Source organism: Patagioenas fasciata, chromosome 6 (genome assembly GCF_037038585.1).
Source record: "Patagioenas fasciata isolate bPatFas1 chromosome 6, bPatFas1.hap1, whole genome shotgun sequence".
NCBI classification, from domain to species: domain Eukaryota; kingdom Metazoa; phylum Chordata; class Aves; order Columbiformes; family Columbidae; genus Patagioenas; species Patagioenas fasciata.
In genome coordinates this window covers 10,559,625-10,578,772 of record NC_092525.1, presented here as the reverse complement: position 1 = coordinate 10,578,772, position 19,148 = coordinate 10,559,625, and the positions used below count along the sequence as shown (strand labels likewise).

The 19,148-nt window shown below is 42.5% G+C and overlaps 2 protein-coding genes across 11 annotated transcripts in view; one reads left to right on the top strand and one right to left on the bottom strand.

The window, feature by feature from the left end:
* The window catches only part of PRDX1 (peroxiredoxin 1), a 341,280-nt gene that overhangs the window by 247,074 nt on the left and 75,058 nt on the right, over positions 1-19,148 (bottom strand). The gene's annotated exons all lie outside the window — the stretch shown is intronic.
* MAST2 (microtubule associated serine/threonine kinase 2) overlaps positions 1-19,148 on the top strand; it is a 183,384-nt gene that overhangs the window by 120,474 nt on the left and 43,762 nt on the right. For 7 of the 10 annotated variants that reach the window (XM_071809899.1, XM_065842493.2, XM_071809904.1 and 4 more), the window contains 4 exons: positions 3,152-3,227; positions 5,516-5,536; positions 7,645-7,723; positions 12,484-12,638. In XM_071809899.1, coding sequence (XP_071666000.1) covers positions 3,152-3,227; positions 5,516-5,536; positions 7,645-7,723; positions 12,484-12,638 — 331 coding nt within the window. The remainder of the gene's footprint in view (positions 1-3,151; positions 3,228-5,515; positions 5,537-7,644; positions 7,724-12,483; positions 12,639-19,148) is intronic. The other 3 variants (XM_071809901.1, XM_065842495.2, XM_071809900.1) reach the window with 2 other exon arrangements.

Below are 19,148 nucleotides of genomic sequence, written 5' to 3'. Positions count from 1 at the left end.
AGGCAGCTGATTCTGCAGCATGCAAGGTCTTTAGCTGCTTCTGTTAATATCCAGCAAATAATGTTAGTATATCCTGCATAGAAGACCACTACAACTTTGTCTTTTTGTTTTTTTAATGAATCTGAGAAGCAGGTTTTACAAGACGGTTCTGGTGTGAGGTTTTGAGCTCATTACCGATCCGATGAACGTCACGTTTGCAGGTGATAACCGAGACTTTAATCTATCTATTGCCCACAAGGTCCGGTTTTGTGACCTGAGGGTAGTGGATGTACAGATGCCTTGGCTGCGTCCTTCACCCTGTGTCCAGAAAATCCAAAGGTTCATGCCTGAATTATTAACGTTCACGTAACTGTGTTGATTTACCTAATGGGCAATCATTCTGTGTAACAGCCTCCCTTGAGACTGAGTAGTTTCAGGTTCAGTAGTAGCCAACTCTAACCCTTGAGCAACAGGGGAATTCACCTTTTCTAACAGAATAAATAGGGTTTCGATCAGCTTTGGTGAATGAGACCATTGCACTAAGGCTTCTCTTATTAAATTGCCTTCAACTAGAGCAGATGCAGCAGCGCTTGGAAATTTTAGGGAAAGCAGTAATTCCCCTTTTCCCTGTTGTTGTTTTAAAAGCTTCACCCAGACTTGAATTGAGTAGAAAAACTAATTGCTTTTCATTTTAAAACCAGAAGCAACTCACAAGGGATCTAATTAAAATTCCAGTGTCTGGAAGGAAATGTGTCACACAAATCTGAACAAGTAGCTGGTTAAAAATCAGTAGTGTTTCTGTACCGGATTGTGCAGGCTCAGAAGTCTTTGAACACCCACATACTTAATTGCAAAATTTAAGAACTGTCATTACCCAATTTGCTCAGTTATTCTGAAATCCTATTTTGATCATAATCTGGAAAGTTTGCAGAAGATTGATGAAGATGTAAAACCGCAAAGACGGTTCATTGCTTATTTACAACAGCATTGGGCAACGGGCTTATTGTTGAAGAACATCATCGTGACACGGTGGGGTCCATTGACAGCAAAGCTTGAGCTATGGGAAGGTTCCCACCACAACCGACGGCCTTTCTTGCTTTGGTAGAAGAGCTGCACAAGCATGGAGAGGCCTCATCCCTGCTGCCTTCCCTCCTGATCTAAAATGCTCCTTCGACTTGGTGCTGGCAAGTGAATGCTGGCCCTGACTGGCCATGTGCGGCCACCAGGACATGGGTGTTCACTTTGTGGCCATCGTAGCCCTCGTCCCTCTTTCTCGTGCGCCTGCGGTGCCATCTGGACCGTCAAACCACTTGGTCTTCTTTACATTCACAAGCAGTACGGTGTTTCTGTTTTTCCACTGCGACCATAAGAATTAAAACACGACCAAGCTTAACAAATGAAGCACCAAAAATCCTCCAGTTATTGATTTCTGATTACGCTCTCCCCTTCCCACTTGGGATACACTGGGAATGAGTTAAATGGTATCCAGTTTTGGATTATGTTACTCAGACTTGCATTGTGTTATATTACGCTGTGAATTCGTTGTTAGTTCTTTACTAACAATGCAAAAGAAAACCAAGCCAAAGGAGAACAAACCTGTTGCTCAAACCCTTTGTTTTTCATTGAGTTTGCTCTTGATGAAGCAGATTGCGGAGTGGTCTGGAATTCGCTTACCTCTCCAGTTCTCTCACCACCCCTTGACACATGTTGGATCAGCCTGGGGCTGCTTTCATCTCAACCAGCTGCCGTTTTTCCCCTCGTAGCCTTGCAGAGCAGATGGGTTTGCTGCGCTGTGCCCATCCCCACCCCCAGCCGGTACCGGCTGCTCGTCCCTCTCCCAAATTCAGGCCACCCTCGCTCACAGTGGTCGTGGAGGGACGCTGCTGCAGGTTTCTATGAACCGCTTGTATAGCTGGGGTGTGAGTGAACGGTGCCATCAAGCGAGCACGATGCTTCTATTCTGCTTGTGCACCAGTTAAGGTTGCACCAATAACGTAGGTCGAAATTCAGCTTAATTCTAAGCTTCGGTACAGTGCTGGATGGGACTGTAACCTCACCAACAGCGCTGGCTTGGGGGGTGAGCTGGACACCCCGTACTTCTCCCAAAACAGAGACAAATCCTTTGCAGGTGACTCAGCATTGATGTTTGACTTTTAAAACAATTCTATTTTATAAGTGATCTAAATTTGAAACCATGTCTGATGACCACAGTTATATACCTTGCTTGTCCAGTATTTCGTTTTCCTGCTCTTATTTTAATTGTCTGTGCACAAAGAAATTGCTGTTGACATAGGTTGGCTATGTATAGATTCTCTTTTATGCTTTTATTAAGGATCTGAAAGAGCAAAGCACTGAAGAATTTCCCCTATAGGAAGCACACTCGCTGACACGAAGCTTCTAATTCATCCATAACTTTCGAAGTTTTCTGCAGTTGGTCCATAAATGTTTGTGGCTTTCGAAAGGGCTTTCTATGAAATGATTGCTCTTTCCTTTGAGACAAAATACGTTGCAATATACCACTTACCAACCATATACTTAACACATCATATGACAAAGCCCAGAGAAAGCATTATTGTGCCAAGTGAAAATGAAGTGCTGTTTTTTCCTAGCTCTGTAAATTCGCTGGAACTTTCATTTTTGTGGTAGAAGAATTATTTCAGATAAGTGGTAGTTAGGGTGAGTGCTGATATATTTTAGCCTGATCATCTTACGTGTGTATAGTCCTTTTATTATCAGGTGCAGTTCCTTTGGTTTTCCTCAGTAAATTCTGCATTCAGCCTTGACATGCGTTGTGAAGAAATATTTTCTTACTATTTATTATTCCCCAAACCGTCATCAATGTCATTTCTAACTCAGGTTTTCCATTGAGAAGTGTTGGGGAAAGCTTATATGTAACATTATTGCAAAATATTAAGACTATGTTGTGTATACGTGATACATTACTTATCTGAAAATAAGAAAGAGAACACACACCTTAAATTATTTTAAAAAGAGGGAAAATACTGATACATCCCTACAGAACATTTCTTTAGCAAACCAATGACCAAAGACTCAAAGCTCTGTATTTTCAGTTCTTTGTGGCTGCAACTTGCAGTTCAAAGTAAAACTTGCTCTGTTTGTTGCAAATGCCAATGAAACGTTTTGGGGTGGGTTTTTGTCCTTTCTCAAACAGGCAGCAGCCCCTTGGACAGCCCCAGGAACTTCTCTCCCAATGCACCTGCTCACTTTTCCTTTGTTCCTGCCCGAAGGTAAGGCAGGATCTCTTCTCTTTGGACTGGCAAGCTAATAATCTAGAAACTTGTATTTGAAAATGGCCCGTGGGTTAGGAGGTTTTGTTGTTGTGTTTCACTTTCTCTGATGTTTCCAATTTTATTGTATTTTGTTTTACTCTTTCTGCTTTAGATCTCGGCAGCACCCAGAATGTAGTAGGTGCTCCTCAGACCTTGAAGATGACCCAGTAAATTAAGTAGTCAATACTGCCTATGGAGGAGACACTGTTCTCCTAGAAGGACGACACATAGGGCATGAGATATAACAATTAATTTACTCCTAGGTGTTTTCCACTGTATAACTGAGGTGTATTCAAAGCGCACCCACCGATCTTTGCTGTGTTGGCACAAAGACGCAAACCGACCTAAAATGAGGCGTGTGTCACCGTGTGTGCATTCGTGGGCAGCTCTTCAGTTTCCTCTATTGGCTTGGGCATCGGTGTCAAGAGTATAGTATTGATCTAATGAGGAAAATAGCTGATAATTGAAATTGCAAGTCTACAGGAACCTCTAGAAGAAGAGCAGCATTGAGAGACCTGAAGGTGAATGCAAGACCAATGCTGGCCGTGCTGTGTGTGGAACCGGCGGGAAGAAATCTGATGCTATAGTGATGAATTTAGTGTAAGGAATAGCATAGAAAGAATCAAAGCAGCTGGGCGAAGCAGACAAATGGTGCGTTGGATGTTGGATCTAGGCAGGTAGAAATGGATAATCGTACAGAAAGTTAAATTTTGGGGAGAAATAAAAAATCAGGAATAAAAGAGAGACCCCAAGCGGAGTTTGGACATAGTAGCAGGATTATTAGGTATTTTGGATTTGCTAAACTGTGCCTTGGCTGAATAAAGCCCCAGTCTGTGTTAAAATGATCTGAGAATGGGAAGCGTGATCATCTCAAGAAGAAGTAAGTTGTCTGAGAACGACAGGTTTAGTTGAGGGCTAGTTAGGAAAAGGACAGGTCCTAAAACTTCCAACAACAAAGGGTTAGGGTTTGATGAAATAAAGTACGGCCTGGTTCTGGATGGCAGATAAATCAGGAGTGTTTCTCCATTGGGTGATTCGCTGGAAGACCTGGTGTCCTTGGGTGCTGTTTGAAATAGACTTTGGTCTTCAGGTCTTGTGTAAGAAAAGCTATATGATGGCATGTTGGATGGGAGTGACCAAACAGTGCTTTACCTGCTGGTCAAACAAGTCAAATGGACTCAGCATCCACCTTAATTTTTAAAGAGCTATCTGAGCCTCTTCTGGGTATATTCGATAAGTTCTGTTGAAATCAACTGGATTTTTACTGGTTTTCACAGTATCTGGAGTCCTGGAACATAAGAGGAAAATAACAGCTGAAACCATTGGCAAAACTTCACGTAACTTTCCAACATCATGTTTCAGCTTCACGTTTCGGTACCGTAGCTTTCGAAAACTTCAAGCAGCAAATACTTGTTTTAATAAGAAATCTCTGAAGGGTGCTCTTTCATAATACTCCACTTTGTTTTGATTTTTAAAGATACAGATGTATGAAGGTTGGGTATATCCTATAGAACACTGTAGTTCATTTTACAGTATGCATGTTGTTTTGTGTGCTTTTTCTATCATTGATGCACAGCTTGTTTTATAAAATGGTTTCTGTTTTCTATTATACTTGCATTACACCCCGAATAGCTATGCCAGCAGTACCAATATGTATTTATTACATTATCACATAGAATATCTTCTGTATGATGGTATTGAGTAATTGGAAGTGTGATGCTCTGCTGCCCCGGCCAAATGAATATTTCACCGTACCCCTTTGATTGGTTTTGCTTGGATCTTAGGAGATGCTTCTTACCTGATTTCCTCCCATTGCCATCACAGCGACGATTTGTTGCTGATTTTCTGGTGTTTATATTTGATATAATTTCTTCATTTATTATCCCATTTGGACATTATGATTTCTATTCTTTCATTATAGCCCTGTGATGAGTTGATTCTTGGGACGGAGTAGGAAACACATTTGGAAAACTCATTTTATTGTCAAGCCAATTTCACTATAACACACTGCAAGACTGGCCTTAGTTTGACTGATGATTAATCATAAATCCTTTGCTAGACACCCTTTCAACGATTGTGTCGTAGCCACAAAGTGGGCATGTTCAGGAGCGAATATGCTGAATTCTGCCCATATTCACTAGCACTGATCTATGGGGAATACCAGTAACAGCAGATGAGGGTGTTTTTCAGAGTCTCATGTGCATTTTTACCTGTCTCACTGTCATTGTACCATTCCTTCCCTACAGCCACGGCCACAGAGCAGACAGGTAACGTGTGTCCTGTTAGTGCGTGTGAACTGTGCTCTGTGCGGCTCTAACACCCCCGTGCTGGCTGAACCCCATTTAGCATCCACCTTCTATCCTTTGGTAACCCAAACTGGAAATCTTTACATTTTGGCTTAAAATACTAAACAGGTAGCGCTTTGGAGAAGATGCGTCGTTCTTCTGGCACCTTCTTGTAATAGAAGACCTAAAAACTTCTTTCCGAATATCTTTTCCTGAAGCAACATTGCATGAGGTCTCTCTCAAAAAATACCTTTGTTAAAAAGGCACCAAGTAACTCTGAAATGTTTTGCCTACATAGAGGAGGGGTTTTTAAGTCTTTCTCATTGCTTTTGCTTCAAAAGGTTTCTACTGGTGTCTTGCTGGTACTGGAGCTGGTGCCTGTTGTCCCGGCTCCTTAGCACATTGCATCAGCACAAAATAGCCCAAGCGTTACGAGGGATCCTGTAATTTTCTAATTGAGAAAGATACTTTTTTTTAAACTTTGCCAAAATTAAAATTCCAGAGTAATTTCAATACACAATTTAGGCAACCCAGTAAAAAAAGGGGTTAAGCTTTCCCTTTGCAAAAAGCAAGTGGCTTGTGTGTTCCTGTCACTGCTGGGGGAGATGGGACACGTTGTGTTGCCTGGGGACTGAGGATCCAAACTGAGATTGAATCGTTGACCTAAATATTCCCCCAATAGTCCCGGATGTTCCAAGGAGCCGAATGAAGATATGTGAAGTTTGGTGTTCAGTCGCCAACCACATCATGCAATGACTTCGTAATGCTGATATTTGTTGTTTTTCAGGGTTACGAAAGGAATTTCATTTCTCTTGGAATTTTTTGAGATTGTTCTTTTATATGTAATTGTTTTGCCAAAGAAAACATCACCTGTGGCTAAATGGGGTTTAGCTATAACATAGGCATGCAATAGAAACCTGCATTACAGCTTGCCTTTTCTGTTTGTTTTTAATGCATGAAGCACGAGTCTCTTAGAAAACTCTCTTGACATGATATCCTTTCAGTGGTGTACAACAGCGAGTTTATTTCCCTCTGTTCTAAGATAGATGGCAAAGAGCAGCCATGTGTATCAGTGCCTGAAAAGAAAAGCAACTAGAGCTGGAAAATAATAACAGGCATTTATTTCTGGTTGTGCCGGAACTTTCTGCTGAGGATGGGTGTGGATAGCGGGATGAGAAGATGATAACAATTGGGATTTTCATAAGCACTGAGCACTCTCTCAGACCTGTGCCAAACATCCTATTTCCTAATGCACTTGCATAAATGTACTGTATCCATGCGTAAGTTAGAACAATGAGCTGTTCTGATTCACCTTCCCGTGATGACCTGGTGCTGATCATCTGCTGGAATAAAAGAAACAAGCAGATGGAAGCTGATGGGAGGAAGAGACTTGTTTAACATCCATCCCATCGTGCAACAAGACCTTTGCTGCAATATCTCCAGGATGTTCTGACTGTTTTCTTGGCTATGATAGTGAAATAACTATGAATATTCTATAGACTGGAGGAGAAAGAGACCCTAAATGAGATTTCTGTCTCCTCTATTTGGAGTGGACTTCTTGGCTCTCCTCAGATCTGTAGTGGGATTCATTCACCACGTGTATCGAGTGATGTGCTAAGCTGAATGCCTTCCAACTGGGCAAAGAGACGATTCCTCTTTCAATTGATTCTCAATCTAATATGTTTATTTTCAGCAATTTTAAACCTTATTTGGAAGACGAGGAACTGCATGACTAATTATCCTAGATATGACTGTCTTCATATAAGTTTGAAATGAGCTGATTTCCTTTGTCTGTTTTATAATCTCCAATTTTTGCACAAATGGTAACATTTACGAAGCATCTACTTAGTGCAGGAATCTGATGCTCGCTCGCTTTATCTTTTCCAGAGTCACTTACTTTGCTTTCAAAACTTATCCTAGCTGCTTTTTTGCAAAGCTCATTGTAACTAGGATACCTGATTTATCTGAATACCGTGAGATTTTAATAAAAACGTGAGGTTAAGAGATTTTGGGGAAGAGAATGCTTATTTCCCCCAGGAATTAGCCACAATATATCCCTGATAGTAATTTCCCTTGCTTCTCTTCCCCAGAACGGATGGACGCCGCTGGTCCTTGGCCTCCCTTCCTTCATCCGGATACGGGACAAACACTCCCAGTTCCACAGTTTCAGTAAGTGCCACAGACTTTTCCAAGCAATTCAGTTTGTCCAAATACACCCTAACAAACCGGCTTCTGAGTCTTTACTAAAATATCTGATCTTTCTTCATTGTTTTGCTAACATTATTTAATATACTAATTATTTTAAAGATTATTTTAATTATTGGTTCTGCTGCTTTTTCCTCCATTTCCCGGCTCCTGTCATCTTGCACTTTGCCTTTAGCATTGGTGAAATCCCAGGGCAGCAGTTGGCTCGACTGATGAGTTGAGGGGCCCAATGGCCCACAAGGGCAGGACTCCAAGAGACAGCACAGAATTAATAGCCAGCTCCCAGCTCTTTTATAACTGGGAGATGAAATTCTTGTTTGTCTGCTTTAAGTTCTTAGTATGCAAACCTCAGCTGTCAGGCCAGCTGAAAGAAAACCTCATAATCCACGTCTGTTACTCAACTCTAATAATTTGAACCTCCTAATGAAGCTTTTTAGTGTTTACACATGTCATTAAAAGACTGGCTGTGGGTTGCTTGAGTTCTGCACTTTCAAAAGTCTTAATTAATGTCATTAATACCAGTAAGGTGGCAGCACCTTGTTAACTCTTATAACTCTCAGGTACTTTATGCGATGAATCTTACTCTTTAGTTTATGTGAACTAGATGTTGTAGTTATCTGCATAATAAACTTTCCAAGCCAGGCATAGGGAAATTAGAAATGTTAAGGCTACCTATATAGACGTGATATAACACACTTTGGAATGTGTGTTATGGTGTCTTCAACTGTGTGGCCACATAGAAAGCATCAATTCAAATGGTGTGAGTATTGTAAGAAAGTAACAGAAAATGGGGTGGGATGATGAGGAGCAATGAAGTGATAGTCCTATGTTGACCTAAATTAACTTTCCTGCAGAAAATAGATTAAAATCTGTAATTCCAAGACTATTTTTCTCTAAATGGCTGAGTCGTCTCTTGTTCTTTTGCTTGTTCAGTGTTACAATCTCAGAAAGGCGTTGAAATGGGTTGTTTAGTACGTAGTGATGCAATTCTTGGAGCTATTAAACTTAGTGTTTCTAAGCCAATCCTCCTTACAACTTGTCTATGACAATACTATTATCATAGTATTTCATAGATTAGAATGAATTTGATCTGAATAACACCTCTGAGGTTGATAAGCAGTATTGCTACTGCCCAGACTTTAAAACCAAAGTAAGAAGTAGTCAGGTGGCTTGTCAACAGGGCCCATTAATGCCACAGATGCAAGTTTAAGGGAATTTCGGGCTTCCGTGGTCAGTCCCCAAGACATTTCGTCTTCAAGCAAGATGGAGGGAAGCCCGTAGGCCTTCTCTACGGTGTAAATCAGCTCCTCCGCCACCAGTCAGCCGAACAAATCAAGACACTTACCTAGTCTGAGGTCACTGGAAACCTATAGATTCTGCTTTACTTTTTACTTTCAAATGAGGAATGACACTTTAAAAAATACACGTTTACCCTTTTCATACAAATTGTGAAGACCTGATGTATATATATATATATCATCAGACCAACACTGCAAAGGCTGGAGAAGACCTTCTTTAAAGTTAAATGAATATAAAAGAATCAGTTGAATGGGCCAATATACGATATTTTTTAAACATCTAATCTGCTATTCATTTTCTAAATGTGGAGTTAATATATAAGCTACTATAGTATTAGCTTGATTTTTTTTACTGGAGAAGAGCTGGCTAATGCTGCTTCTCTAATTAAGACACCAGGGGGATTGTTTTATTAGTCTGCTGCAAATATTGAATACGGTGATATGATTACGTAAAAATCAATACTTGAGAAGCGTTTCACTTTGCTTTCACACTATTTCATTGAACGGTTGTGCGCCTTGAGACTGCTGGAGAAGCATTTGGCAAAGGAAAGCCCATTTCTCATCGTGGTCTTTATCATCAGGGCTTTCTTAATTATTCTCTGGAATGACAAACTTTGTGATCCAAATGCTTTTAAGGAGAGAAGGTGGAGGGAGGATTTTGTTGGGTCATCCCTGAGTTGACCAGCACTGCTTCCCTAATGATTTTGGGAGACAAAGTTTATAATACTTTTTCTATGCTATCAGTTTTATTTTCCCCTAATTCTAGTAACTAGTAACTATGCACTAACCTTCCTTAACGTGGTAGTTGTAGTTTAATTTTGTTTTGAATAAGACATGTATTTGCGATGCCGAGACTTGAGTAGCTGCTACTGCGGGTTTGTAAGACAGTCTGTGGTACTTCCTGCTCTATTATTCATCAGGAACGGGATGGCAACTGACACAAACCTTTTCTTAGGTACTTCTTCCAGCTCTTTGTATTGTGTAAGACACAAAGACATAAAAGAAACCTCTGAAAGTCAAACAGGGCTTGCGTAATTCTGTACTACAGAGAGAAGATCTTTTGTGTATGTATAAGCAGTGTGTACCGCAGGATAGCTGTGGGCAAAGGGGCTGTATTAAATACAGAATCACAGAATCCCAGAATGTGAGGGGTTGGAAGGGGCCTCGAAAGCTCATCCAGTGCAATCCCCCCATGGAGCAGGAACACCCAGCTGAGGTTCCACAGGAAGGTGTCCAGGCGGGTTTGAATGTCTGCAGAGAAGGAGACTCCACAACCTCCCTGGGCAGCCTGGGCCAGGCTCTGCCACCCTCGCCATGAAGTATTTTCTTCTCAAATTTCAATGGAACCTCTTGTGTTCCAGTTTGCACCCTTTACCCCTTGTCTTACCATTGGTTGTCACCGAGAAGAGCCTGGCTCCATCCTCCTGATACTCCCCCTTTCCATATTGATCCCCATGAATGAGTCCCCCCTCAGTCTCCTCTTGTCCAGCTCCAGAGCCCCAGCTCCCTCAGCCTTTCCTCACACGGGAGATGCTCCACTCCCTTCAGCATCTTGGTGGCTGCGCTGGACTCTCTGCAGCAGTTCCCTGTCCTTCTGGAACTGAGGGGCCACAACTGGACACAATATTCCAGGTGTGGTCTCCCCAGGGCAGAGCAGAGGGGAACACCCAGACTTTCTGTCTTGGCTTCAGTGTGGACTAGATCGGTGTAAGCTGATCCATTGTCTGGATGATCATCGCTGTGTGGACACTGTGCTGGAGGTGACTTCCCAGCGTGGTCCCTGCACCTAGACCTGCCCAAAGGAAAACACTGGATGTGGTGGCTTCCAGTTCCAGCCGTGGCCTGGGGGTTCATGTGTGTCTCAAGGCTTTCAGGGGGTTCATTTCTGTAAATAGCTCTGTGCAGTGCAGAGGGAGTGGATCTGCGGTCTGGAGCAAATGATGTTTTTATTAAAGAATATGATCTCTAGGTTTATAAGTTCCCGCATTCAGATCTCCGTCTCAGTCTTGGCTGGGATTCTATACGTAAGACTGCTAGGATCTGCAACAATCTGCTTAGTTTTAAATCAGTCCAAGTGTAGCTGTTACCTTCTTGACAAATTTGGATGTACCCGTTTTAGGTGGTTTAAGAGTATTTTCTCTTTCCTATCAACCATCCAAACATGCAGGACTGAGTGAAAAGCCTTGTCAGCATTTGGCTTTCATTGCTTGGCCAATAATTCTTAGCCATCTTTAGCAAAAACCATCAGCAAGTCTAGAAGAGCATGGTAGGTGAGTTAAAGCTTTGGTCATACAAATTATACCACGTATAATTTCCTCCTACCAATGCTTCTGGTACTGGGGTGCAGTGCTGCCCAGTTCGAGTGAGGGTCATCAGAGGGAAAGTTCTTCTGCTGGAACAGTGTACATAATTAATTTAATCAGATCAATAAGGAGCCTTGGAATTTAGATTAGGATGATGTTTTTGACAAGGCCCACTGGTGTTATTCAGTGCTACTCTGGTTGTTCAACACTTCAATTTTTTCACCCATTGTTTTCAAAGGGGATGTTTAATTTGTCCTTATGTAATATATTTTCTTACTTTTGTAAAAGGGAAAGGGCACAGAAAAGTCACACAAGAAAAAAATGCATTCATTAGTTCCCTTACAGCTTTTTTCCCATGGAACATCCAACATCTGACGTTATTAACACTTCCCACAAGTATTGGTTTTAATCTAAGATTTCTTGAGGTTCAAGAGTTAAAACAGTTAGATGTCTGTCACTATCATAGGACACGCGATATAAATGCATCAACTTATTTAAAGATGAATAAACTGTTTATAACAAGAAACTCTATTAATCTTACAACTCCGTAAAGTCAACTACTTTCATTTTGTTGTTGCCTGCTTGGTTAGAGAAGAAGCCTGATGGGTAAAGGAAGGGAGGAACAACATCCTGACCATTTACTGTAGGAATTTCCAATGAGAGCCAATTACCAGCAAAACTCACATGTCTACACAGCTCCATAGCATTCTGCATGCCAGTGGGACTCCTGAGCTAAGGGAGCATGAGGGAAAAGGAAAGAAAGTTGCTCACCACTCCAGGAACCTCCTTGTTCTTTCCAGAGTAGCGCTGCTGCTCACTTACCTTCCGTTCTGCCTCCTGATAGTAAACTACCTGCACGATCAGACGTGACGGTCCCAGAATGGGATGCAGTGATTCCCTAGGCTTCTCCCAAAGTTCTCCTGATCTCACCAGCTCTGTCGTTACACACAAGGGTTGGCTTAGCCTAACGAGAACAATATAACGAGGCGCCTGGTCTGATAAGTAGCTTTCTTTTCCGCTGGAGTGTGCAGTGTTTGGCAGAATCCGTTCCTCTTCCATTCATTAGCTGACCCCTATGCATGCGTTTAGTGCATTTCTTTTCTGTATTTTTTTCTGTACTCAGTCATCATGCTCATCTCAGGAGAAGCTGCACCAGCTGCCCTTTCAGCCCACGGCAGATGAACTTCATTTCCTGACAAAGCATTTCAGTACCGAGAGCATCACTGATGAGGAAGGGCGCCATTCGCCAGCCTTGAGGCCTCGATCGCGCAGTCTCAGGTGAGCTTCAGCTTGTTTGTTGAATTTATAGCATGTTGGACACATGTACTGCGTTTCTATATGTGCCTTCAGATCTAAGAATAGTAATTTGTAACTGTTTTGTTACATGTTTTTGAAATCATTATAATCAACATTAGACCCACCTCACCTAATAAGAAAGGATGTTTTGGTTTTGCATTTGATGCTGACATTTTGGGTTGCAAAATGGTTTTAGCATAGTCTGTATCTTCACAATAACTCTATGAAAACATGATCCACAAGCATTTCAGACATAATCTATAGGAAGCAGATTTCCTTTAAGTAAGTTTCTTCTCAGAATTTTGCTTCATTACTGTAAGGGAGTGGTTACAATCACTGTGAATAACTTTTCCAGCAGTGCTTCTGAAGGGCTGTGAAAACCAGAGCAGGTGAAGTCAAAACCTCAAATGGATTTGCACCGAAGAGCAGTTTTGTAATAGTGCTGAAAACATTTTTTTCTGCATTAGCAGTTGAATCATTTTTCCTGTTGCATCAGAAAATGAGCTGTTCGAAGATGGGTATCCAGGGCTTATTTCCTTGTGCAGCTGATTTTTCCACACTTAAAACCAGAAGCAGCTTGAAGTTCATGTGTCACAGAATTACAGAATGGCTGAGGTTGGGAAGGACCTGGAGGCCGTCTTGTCCGAACCCCAGCTGGAGCAGGTTGCCCAGGACCATGTCCAGATGGCTTTTTAATATCTCCAGGGACACAGAATCCACAAACTCTCTGGGCAATCTTTATTACAAGTGTCTAACAATTATATGGAATACATAAAATGGTTTGTATCGTGGCAAAAGCCTTAAGGTTTCTATGCATTTAGTGCTAGACCAAGTGAATGCAAGGCTAGAGATGCGTGCCTCTGGACCCAGCGTCTTGTGGAAGAAAAATGAGTTATGCAAGCAGGGGACAAAAAGGTGGCGTCTCCCTTCTGCTTCTCATCTGAAGGTGTTAGAGATGGATATCTCCTTCAAATTAATGGACAAGATTCAGGAACTCTGCCCCCTGGAAATACTGAATCCGTGTGCCCAACTTGGGACCGAGGCCAGGGTTTGTAACAGAAGGAAGTGAAACAGGCCAGGATAATTTAAAGAAACCTGTTTTGAATATTGTGTCATGGTAGAGCTGGTCTTTCATGATTATTTATAATTATTTGTGTGTTCTAAACTTCAGTGCAGGCTGCATGGCAATTGCGTGTGGATCTACTAAGTGTAGTTACACAGTAATCTACAGGAGCAGGTATGTACTATAGGTAGTAGCACATTTAGCCTGTGATCTCCGCAAATTGCCATGTAGTAAAAGACTAGATACGTGATTTGTACTAAGTCTCTTGGATCAATAGGCCTACTTGAGTCCTCTTGCTGTCGCTCTTAACGCTATCACTGAGTAGTATAACCATAGCAATACTAATTATTATAGATGAGACAACTACTGTAGGTAGACAACAGGTCACTAAAGTAATCACTGTCCTTTCTAACACAGACATATTCCTGTTGGCATAACAAAGTATAAGACACTCTTGCTAATGCAAGAATTATATGAACAGTAAAATGAAGAGCCCAATTTCATTTTTTTCCTTGCTAATATGGATTGTCAGGTTGCTGAGAATTTTACCTCTGTGAGCCAATTTAAAACCAGGGTTATCATATAGTAGGTTTATAATTTGTGATGAGCCTAGATTAATTCAGTGTATCTATGACTATGTGGTTCATCTTCTTCCTTTCTTGGAAGCTTTCTCTAGCTCCCTCTGGTTTTCAGTGCGCTAATGGTGCCTTATGGGTATTGCAAAGCTTAGAATGAAGTAGTTTGATTTTTCAAACTTACTGTGCCTGATTTGTTTTCATTTTGCTTATTGCTGGCGCTGTGTGACCCTAAAGCACCTTTGCCACTACCAAACATTCATGCTGGCCCTGGCACCTCCAAGGCAATATTCATATGTCAATCCAACCAACTGGAGCAGTGTTTGCAGGGGTAAATACCCTCCTGGACAGAGGGTTGTGTGCCCTTGGAAACAAGTACACACATATGTGAAGACCGGACCATATTCACTGCACAGCTTGCTTATTTGTTTGCCCATATGATAGAGTATACACGTCTTCTCATGAGAGAGGAGCTGGTATTTTGAGATGTCACTGTCAAATACTGGGGTTCTCTGTAACCCCAGATTTTTTTGAAGTATCAGATGATCCTTTTATGCTCCTATATAAAGTACTGCTTAGATATATCTCTTGGAAAAATTTGCTTCTTTAAGTAGAAATGTACCACTTTCTTGTATATAGCTGCAAATGTTCTGTTCATACAGAGCAGTCTTAATGATCAAACCGAATGAAGAAAGTAGCAAAGCGTCTGTTGATGGAGGGTAGCGCTGGCTGATGAGCACTGACGAGTTGATAGCACCTCCATTGCTTGAGTTGCTCTGCCACTGTGGCTTAAGATATTCATCACTTAACTAATCACGTCCCAGTTGAAATCCCCTGAATTTCTACACCAAAGAATCACAGAATCCCAGAATGTCAGGGGTTGAAGGGCCCTGGAAAGCTCATCCAGTGCAATCCCCCCATGGAGCAGGAACACCCAGCTGAGGTTCCACAGGAAGGTGTCCAGGCGGGTTTGAATGTCTGCACAGAAGGAGACTCCACAACCTCCCTGGGCAGCCTGGGCCAGGCTCTGGCACCCTCACCAGGAAGAAGTTTCTTCTCAAATTTAAGTGGAACCTCCAGTGTTCCAGTTTGAACCCATTGCCCCTTGTCCTATCACTGGTTGTCACCGAGAAGAGCCTGGCTCCATCGTCCTGACACTCCCCCTTTCCATATTGATCCCCATGAATGAGTCCCCCCTCAGTCTCCTCTTCTCCAGCTCCAGAGCCCCAGCTCCCTCAGCCTTTCCTCACACGGGAGATGCTCCACTCCCTTCAGCATCTTGGTGGCTGCGCTGGACTCTCTCCAGCAGTTCCCTGTCCTTCTGGAACTGAGGGGCCACAACTGGACAATAATGGCACCGGTTCTTTGCAGCTGCTGTCCTGTGCAGGAAGGTGGTAACCTGAGACCGGTGCTGGAATCCAAAACCGTGATGTGCTTTTAAAGCTGATTGCTAATGTTCTCTCATCCATCTCCAATAGATCCAGTTCTCACACGCTAAATGAAATAACGTATTTTCATGTGACCTATCTGGTTGGGTGCTTCTAATATGTCTGTGGTTGAAGAGAATGCGTCTTTATTACCTGCAGAAGTAGTTCTTAATATAATCTCTCAGCTGTTCTCTTTCTTTCTTTATTTTTTAAATACAACCTTCAAATCCTTCAAGTTATTGACCAACAGAGAGGTGCTCAGGCTACGTTCACTTTGTTTAGAACAGTCCTGCTCTTTACCTGAACATTTTTCCTCCCAGGAGTAAAATGCGTGGAGAGTGTGAATTCTTGCACTAAACTTGGCATCATTGCTCTTTTTAAGTTAGAGAGGTGCTGCCCTCCATCTCTTCCCAGCTCTCTTTGCTTGTCATCCTTCAGCGGTTGCTAACGTGGGAATGTGTGGAGAAGGAGATAAAAGTAGAGTTAACTAAGAGCGACTTCTTCAGGAGCTGCCTTTGTGCGGTCACCCAGCCCACCAATCTGCCCATTTTTCTTGATCTCCTTTCGTATTCTGGTATAATACTGTCTAGGGAAAAAGGGTTGAAGACTGTAGCAGTGATTTTTTGTGTGTGTGTAGTTGAAGTCGGTGAGATCATCCTTAATCAAATATGCTCCTTCATCTCTTTGCTGCGTAGTGCTTTTTGAATGCAGTCCTCCAACCTGAGTTTTGACGGCTAGATCCTGCCGTTAAGAATATACAGAGACAACAGAGCACTGGGCCTTTGTGGCCAGGAAGGCCAATGGTACCTGGGGTGGGTTAGAAGGGGGTGGTCAGTAGGTCAGAGAGGTTCTCCTGCCCCTCTGCTCTGCCCTGGGGAGACCACACCTGGAATATTGTGTCCAGTTGTGGCCCCTCAGTTCCAGAAGGACAGGGAACTGCTGCAGAGAGTCCAGCGCAGCCACCAAGATGCTGAAGGGAGTGGAGCATCTCCCGTGTGAGGAAAGGCTGAGGGAGCTGGGGCTCTGGAACTGGAGAAGAGGAGACTGAGGGGGGACTCATTCATGGGGATCAATATGGAAAGGGTGAGTGTCAGGAGGATGGAGCCAGGCTCTTCTCGGTGACAACCAATGGTAGGACAAGGGGTAATGGGTGCAAACTGGGACACAAGAGGTTCCACTTAAATTTGAGAAGAAACTTCTTCCTGGTGAGGGTGTCAGAGCCTGGCCCAGGCTGCCCAGGGAGGTTGTGGAGTCTCCTTCTCTGCAGACATTCAAACCCGCCTGGACACCTTCCTGTGGAACCTCAGCTGGGTGTTCCTGCTCCATGGGGGGATTGCACTCAATGAGCTTTCCAGGTCCCTTCCAACCCCTGACATTCTGGGATTCCATGATTCTGTGAACTCCTAGAAAATACCAGTTGCCAAAAAAGGCTTCTGACAATGGGAAGAAGGACTAGGTGCTGTGAAACCACACCAGCAGCCCCCATAGTCCGTTTTTATCTTACAAACTGATCCTGCAGCTTGCAGAGCTCTCTCGTCTCGCTGCACTGAAGCTCAGCTTTACCCACCCCAGTGATCTGGGTGGTTTCATCACTCGTTCCGGAGGAGCAGGCAGCGCTCCCTGCCCGGGAAGGAGAACACTTGGTGATTCTGAAGCATAAGGCATCTATTTCTTATAAAAATACATTCTAACTGCATTACAGATGATGTTTGTCTCTTTGTTTTCTCTCTCAAGACAGTGGGTTCTGTGGACTTGGTTTAAAAAAGCCATTCAAAGTGATTGGTTTTAAGTTTGTTAACTTTTAGCTTCACTCACCTTCCTTATTGTTTTCTATTATGAGGAGAATTGGATGTTCTTATTTGCCCTCTGTACTGCTCATTACTGCAGCGTTTTCTAAAGCAGTCTCAGTTTCCACGCATTAAACAAGTGGAGTATTGGGAAGAGATGGTTTTAGCCCCTGTATAAGTCTGTAGAAAGAACTCACTAGTCCTTACTTTCAAAGAGATTATGACTGAAATGTATTCCCTTAATGTTCTCTCATATATCTACACATATTATTATTCATGAATTATGATTTATATTTATAAATATATAAATTTAAACCCCTTACATTTGTAAGAATGTCACTTCTCGTATAAAACAGGGCTGAACCGGAAAACAGTTCACCAATACAAACCCAATCACAAATAGTATTTATCCACAAACTAAACGTAGCTGAATCTCAGTGGTTTGTAATAGTGAATTAAAACAATAACGAAGTGTGTACACAAACTCAGAAATTATTTTCAAAGCACTCAGCGCAAAAAACTCTTTATGGTTCTGTTTCACCACTTGCTGGTTGGTTACGATTATGTGGGAAGAAGGACCCTGGTTGCACCTGCATGTGTGGGGTCAAGCAGAGAGGAGCTTTGAGCTCCTCCACATTTCCCTAAGAAATCCAGCTGTCACCGCAAAGGAAAAAATAGGCATTCATAAACATCTCTGTTTTATTTACTTACAGTTAAACTCCATTTTGTACGATTTAAGTTATTACTATAGATGCTATTCGCTGAGATAGCTGTCTGTAAGCTTTTCAGTGTCTAGCATCCGATAAAAACACAAGTTTTGACAGGTTGAAGGCTGGAAACCTTTGCGGGAGATGGATGTCGCCGAGCATCCACCACACGGGGGTGAAGAAGGGGAAAAGAGAGAGGAGTTTTCATTCTGCTGCTGAGCTTAAGGGCACAGATGTTATTCTTCTAATGTCTGCTCTGCTGAAATGAAAAGCTCCCTGACAATAATCGTTTTTTTGACCTACCTATCTACACCGAGAGAGGAGAAGCAGCCTGCTTTTTGTCTTAGAATGGTATGCACGGGCACAGCGTGTGTCCTCTGTCTTACAGAAGATCATCTGCTCCTTTGTGAGGCTTGAAACATTAGACTGGTTTAGTTCTGGTACATGAGATTTTTGGTGCTGTAATAGACGTGTGGAGCTTTCGCATTTGAAAAACTGCCATGCCAAAAATAACGTCTTAAACTCCTTTTTTCTTTCTTTTTTTCCTGTATTTCCATTCATTCTCGCCGATGGCATCGCGCTGTCTGGCTCTGGTGTCTTCCTCACCTGGCCGTGTCTCAAAGGTGCTGGAGACACCCAGCAGTGGCCTTCGGTTCATTAGGCACTTACCCCTCTCATTATTTCTGTAGTTTCTCAACGTAAAAAAATCCGGTGCAGCATATCATGTTGCAGTCTTGCTGTAGTCAACTGGACGTTTATTTTGACCTGGGCAGATTTGACATTGGGCAGATTTGACATTGGGCAGATTTGACATTGGGCAGATTTTATTTAGAATGACAATTTGAACCTTGAACGCAGGTTTTACCTGGAGTCGTTTGGATGCTCTGTCATTTTCAGTGGTAAAAAGTGGCACTAATCAGCTCCCGAAGAAGG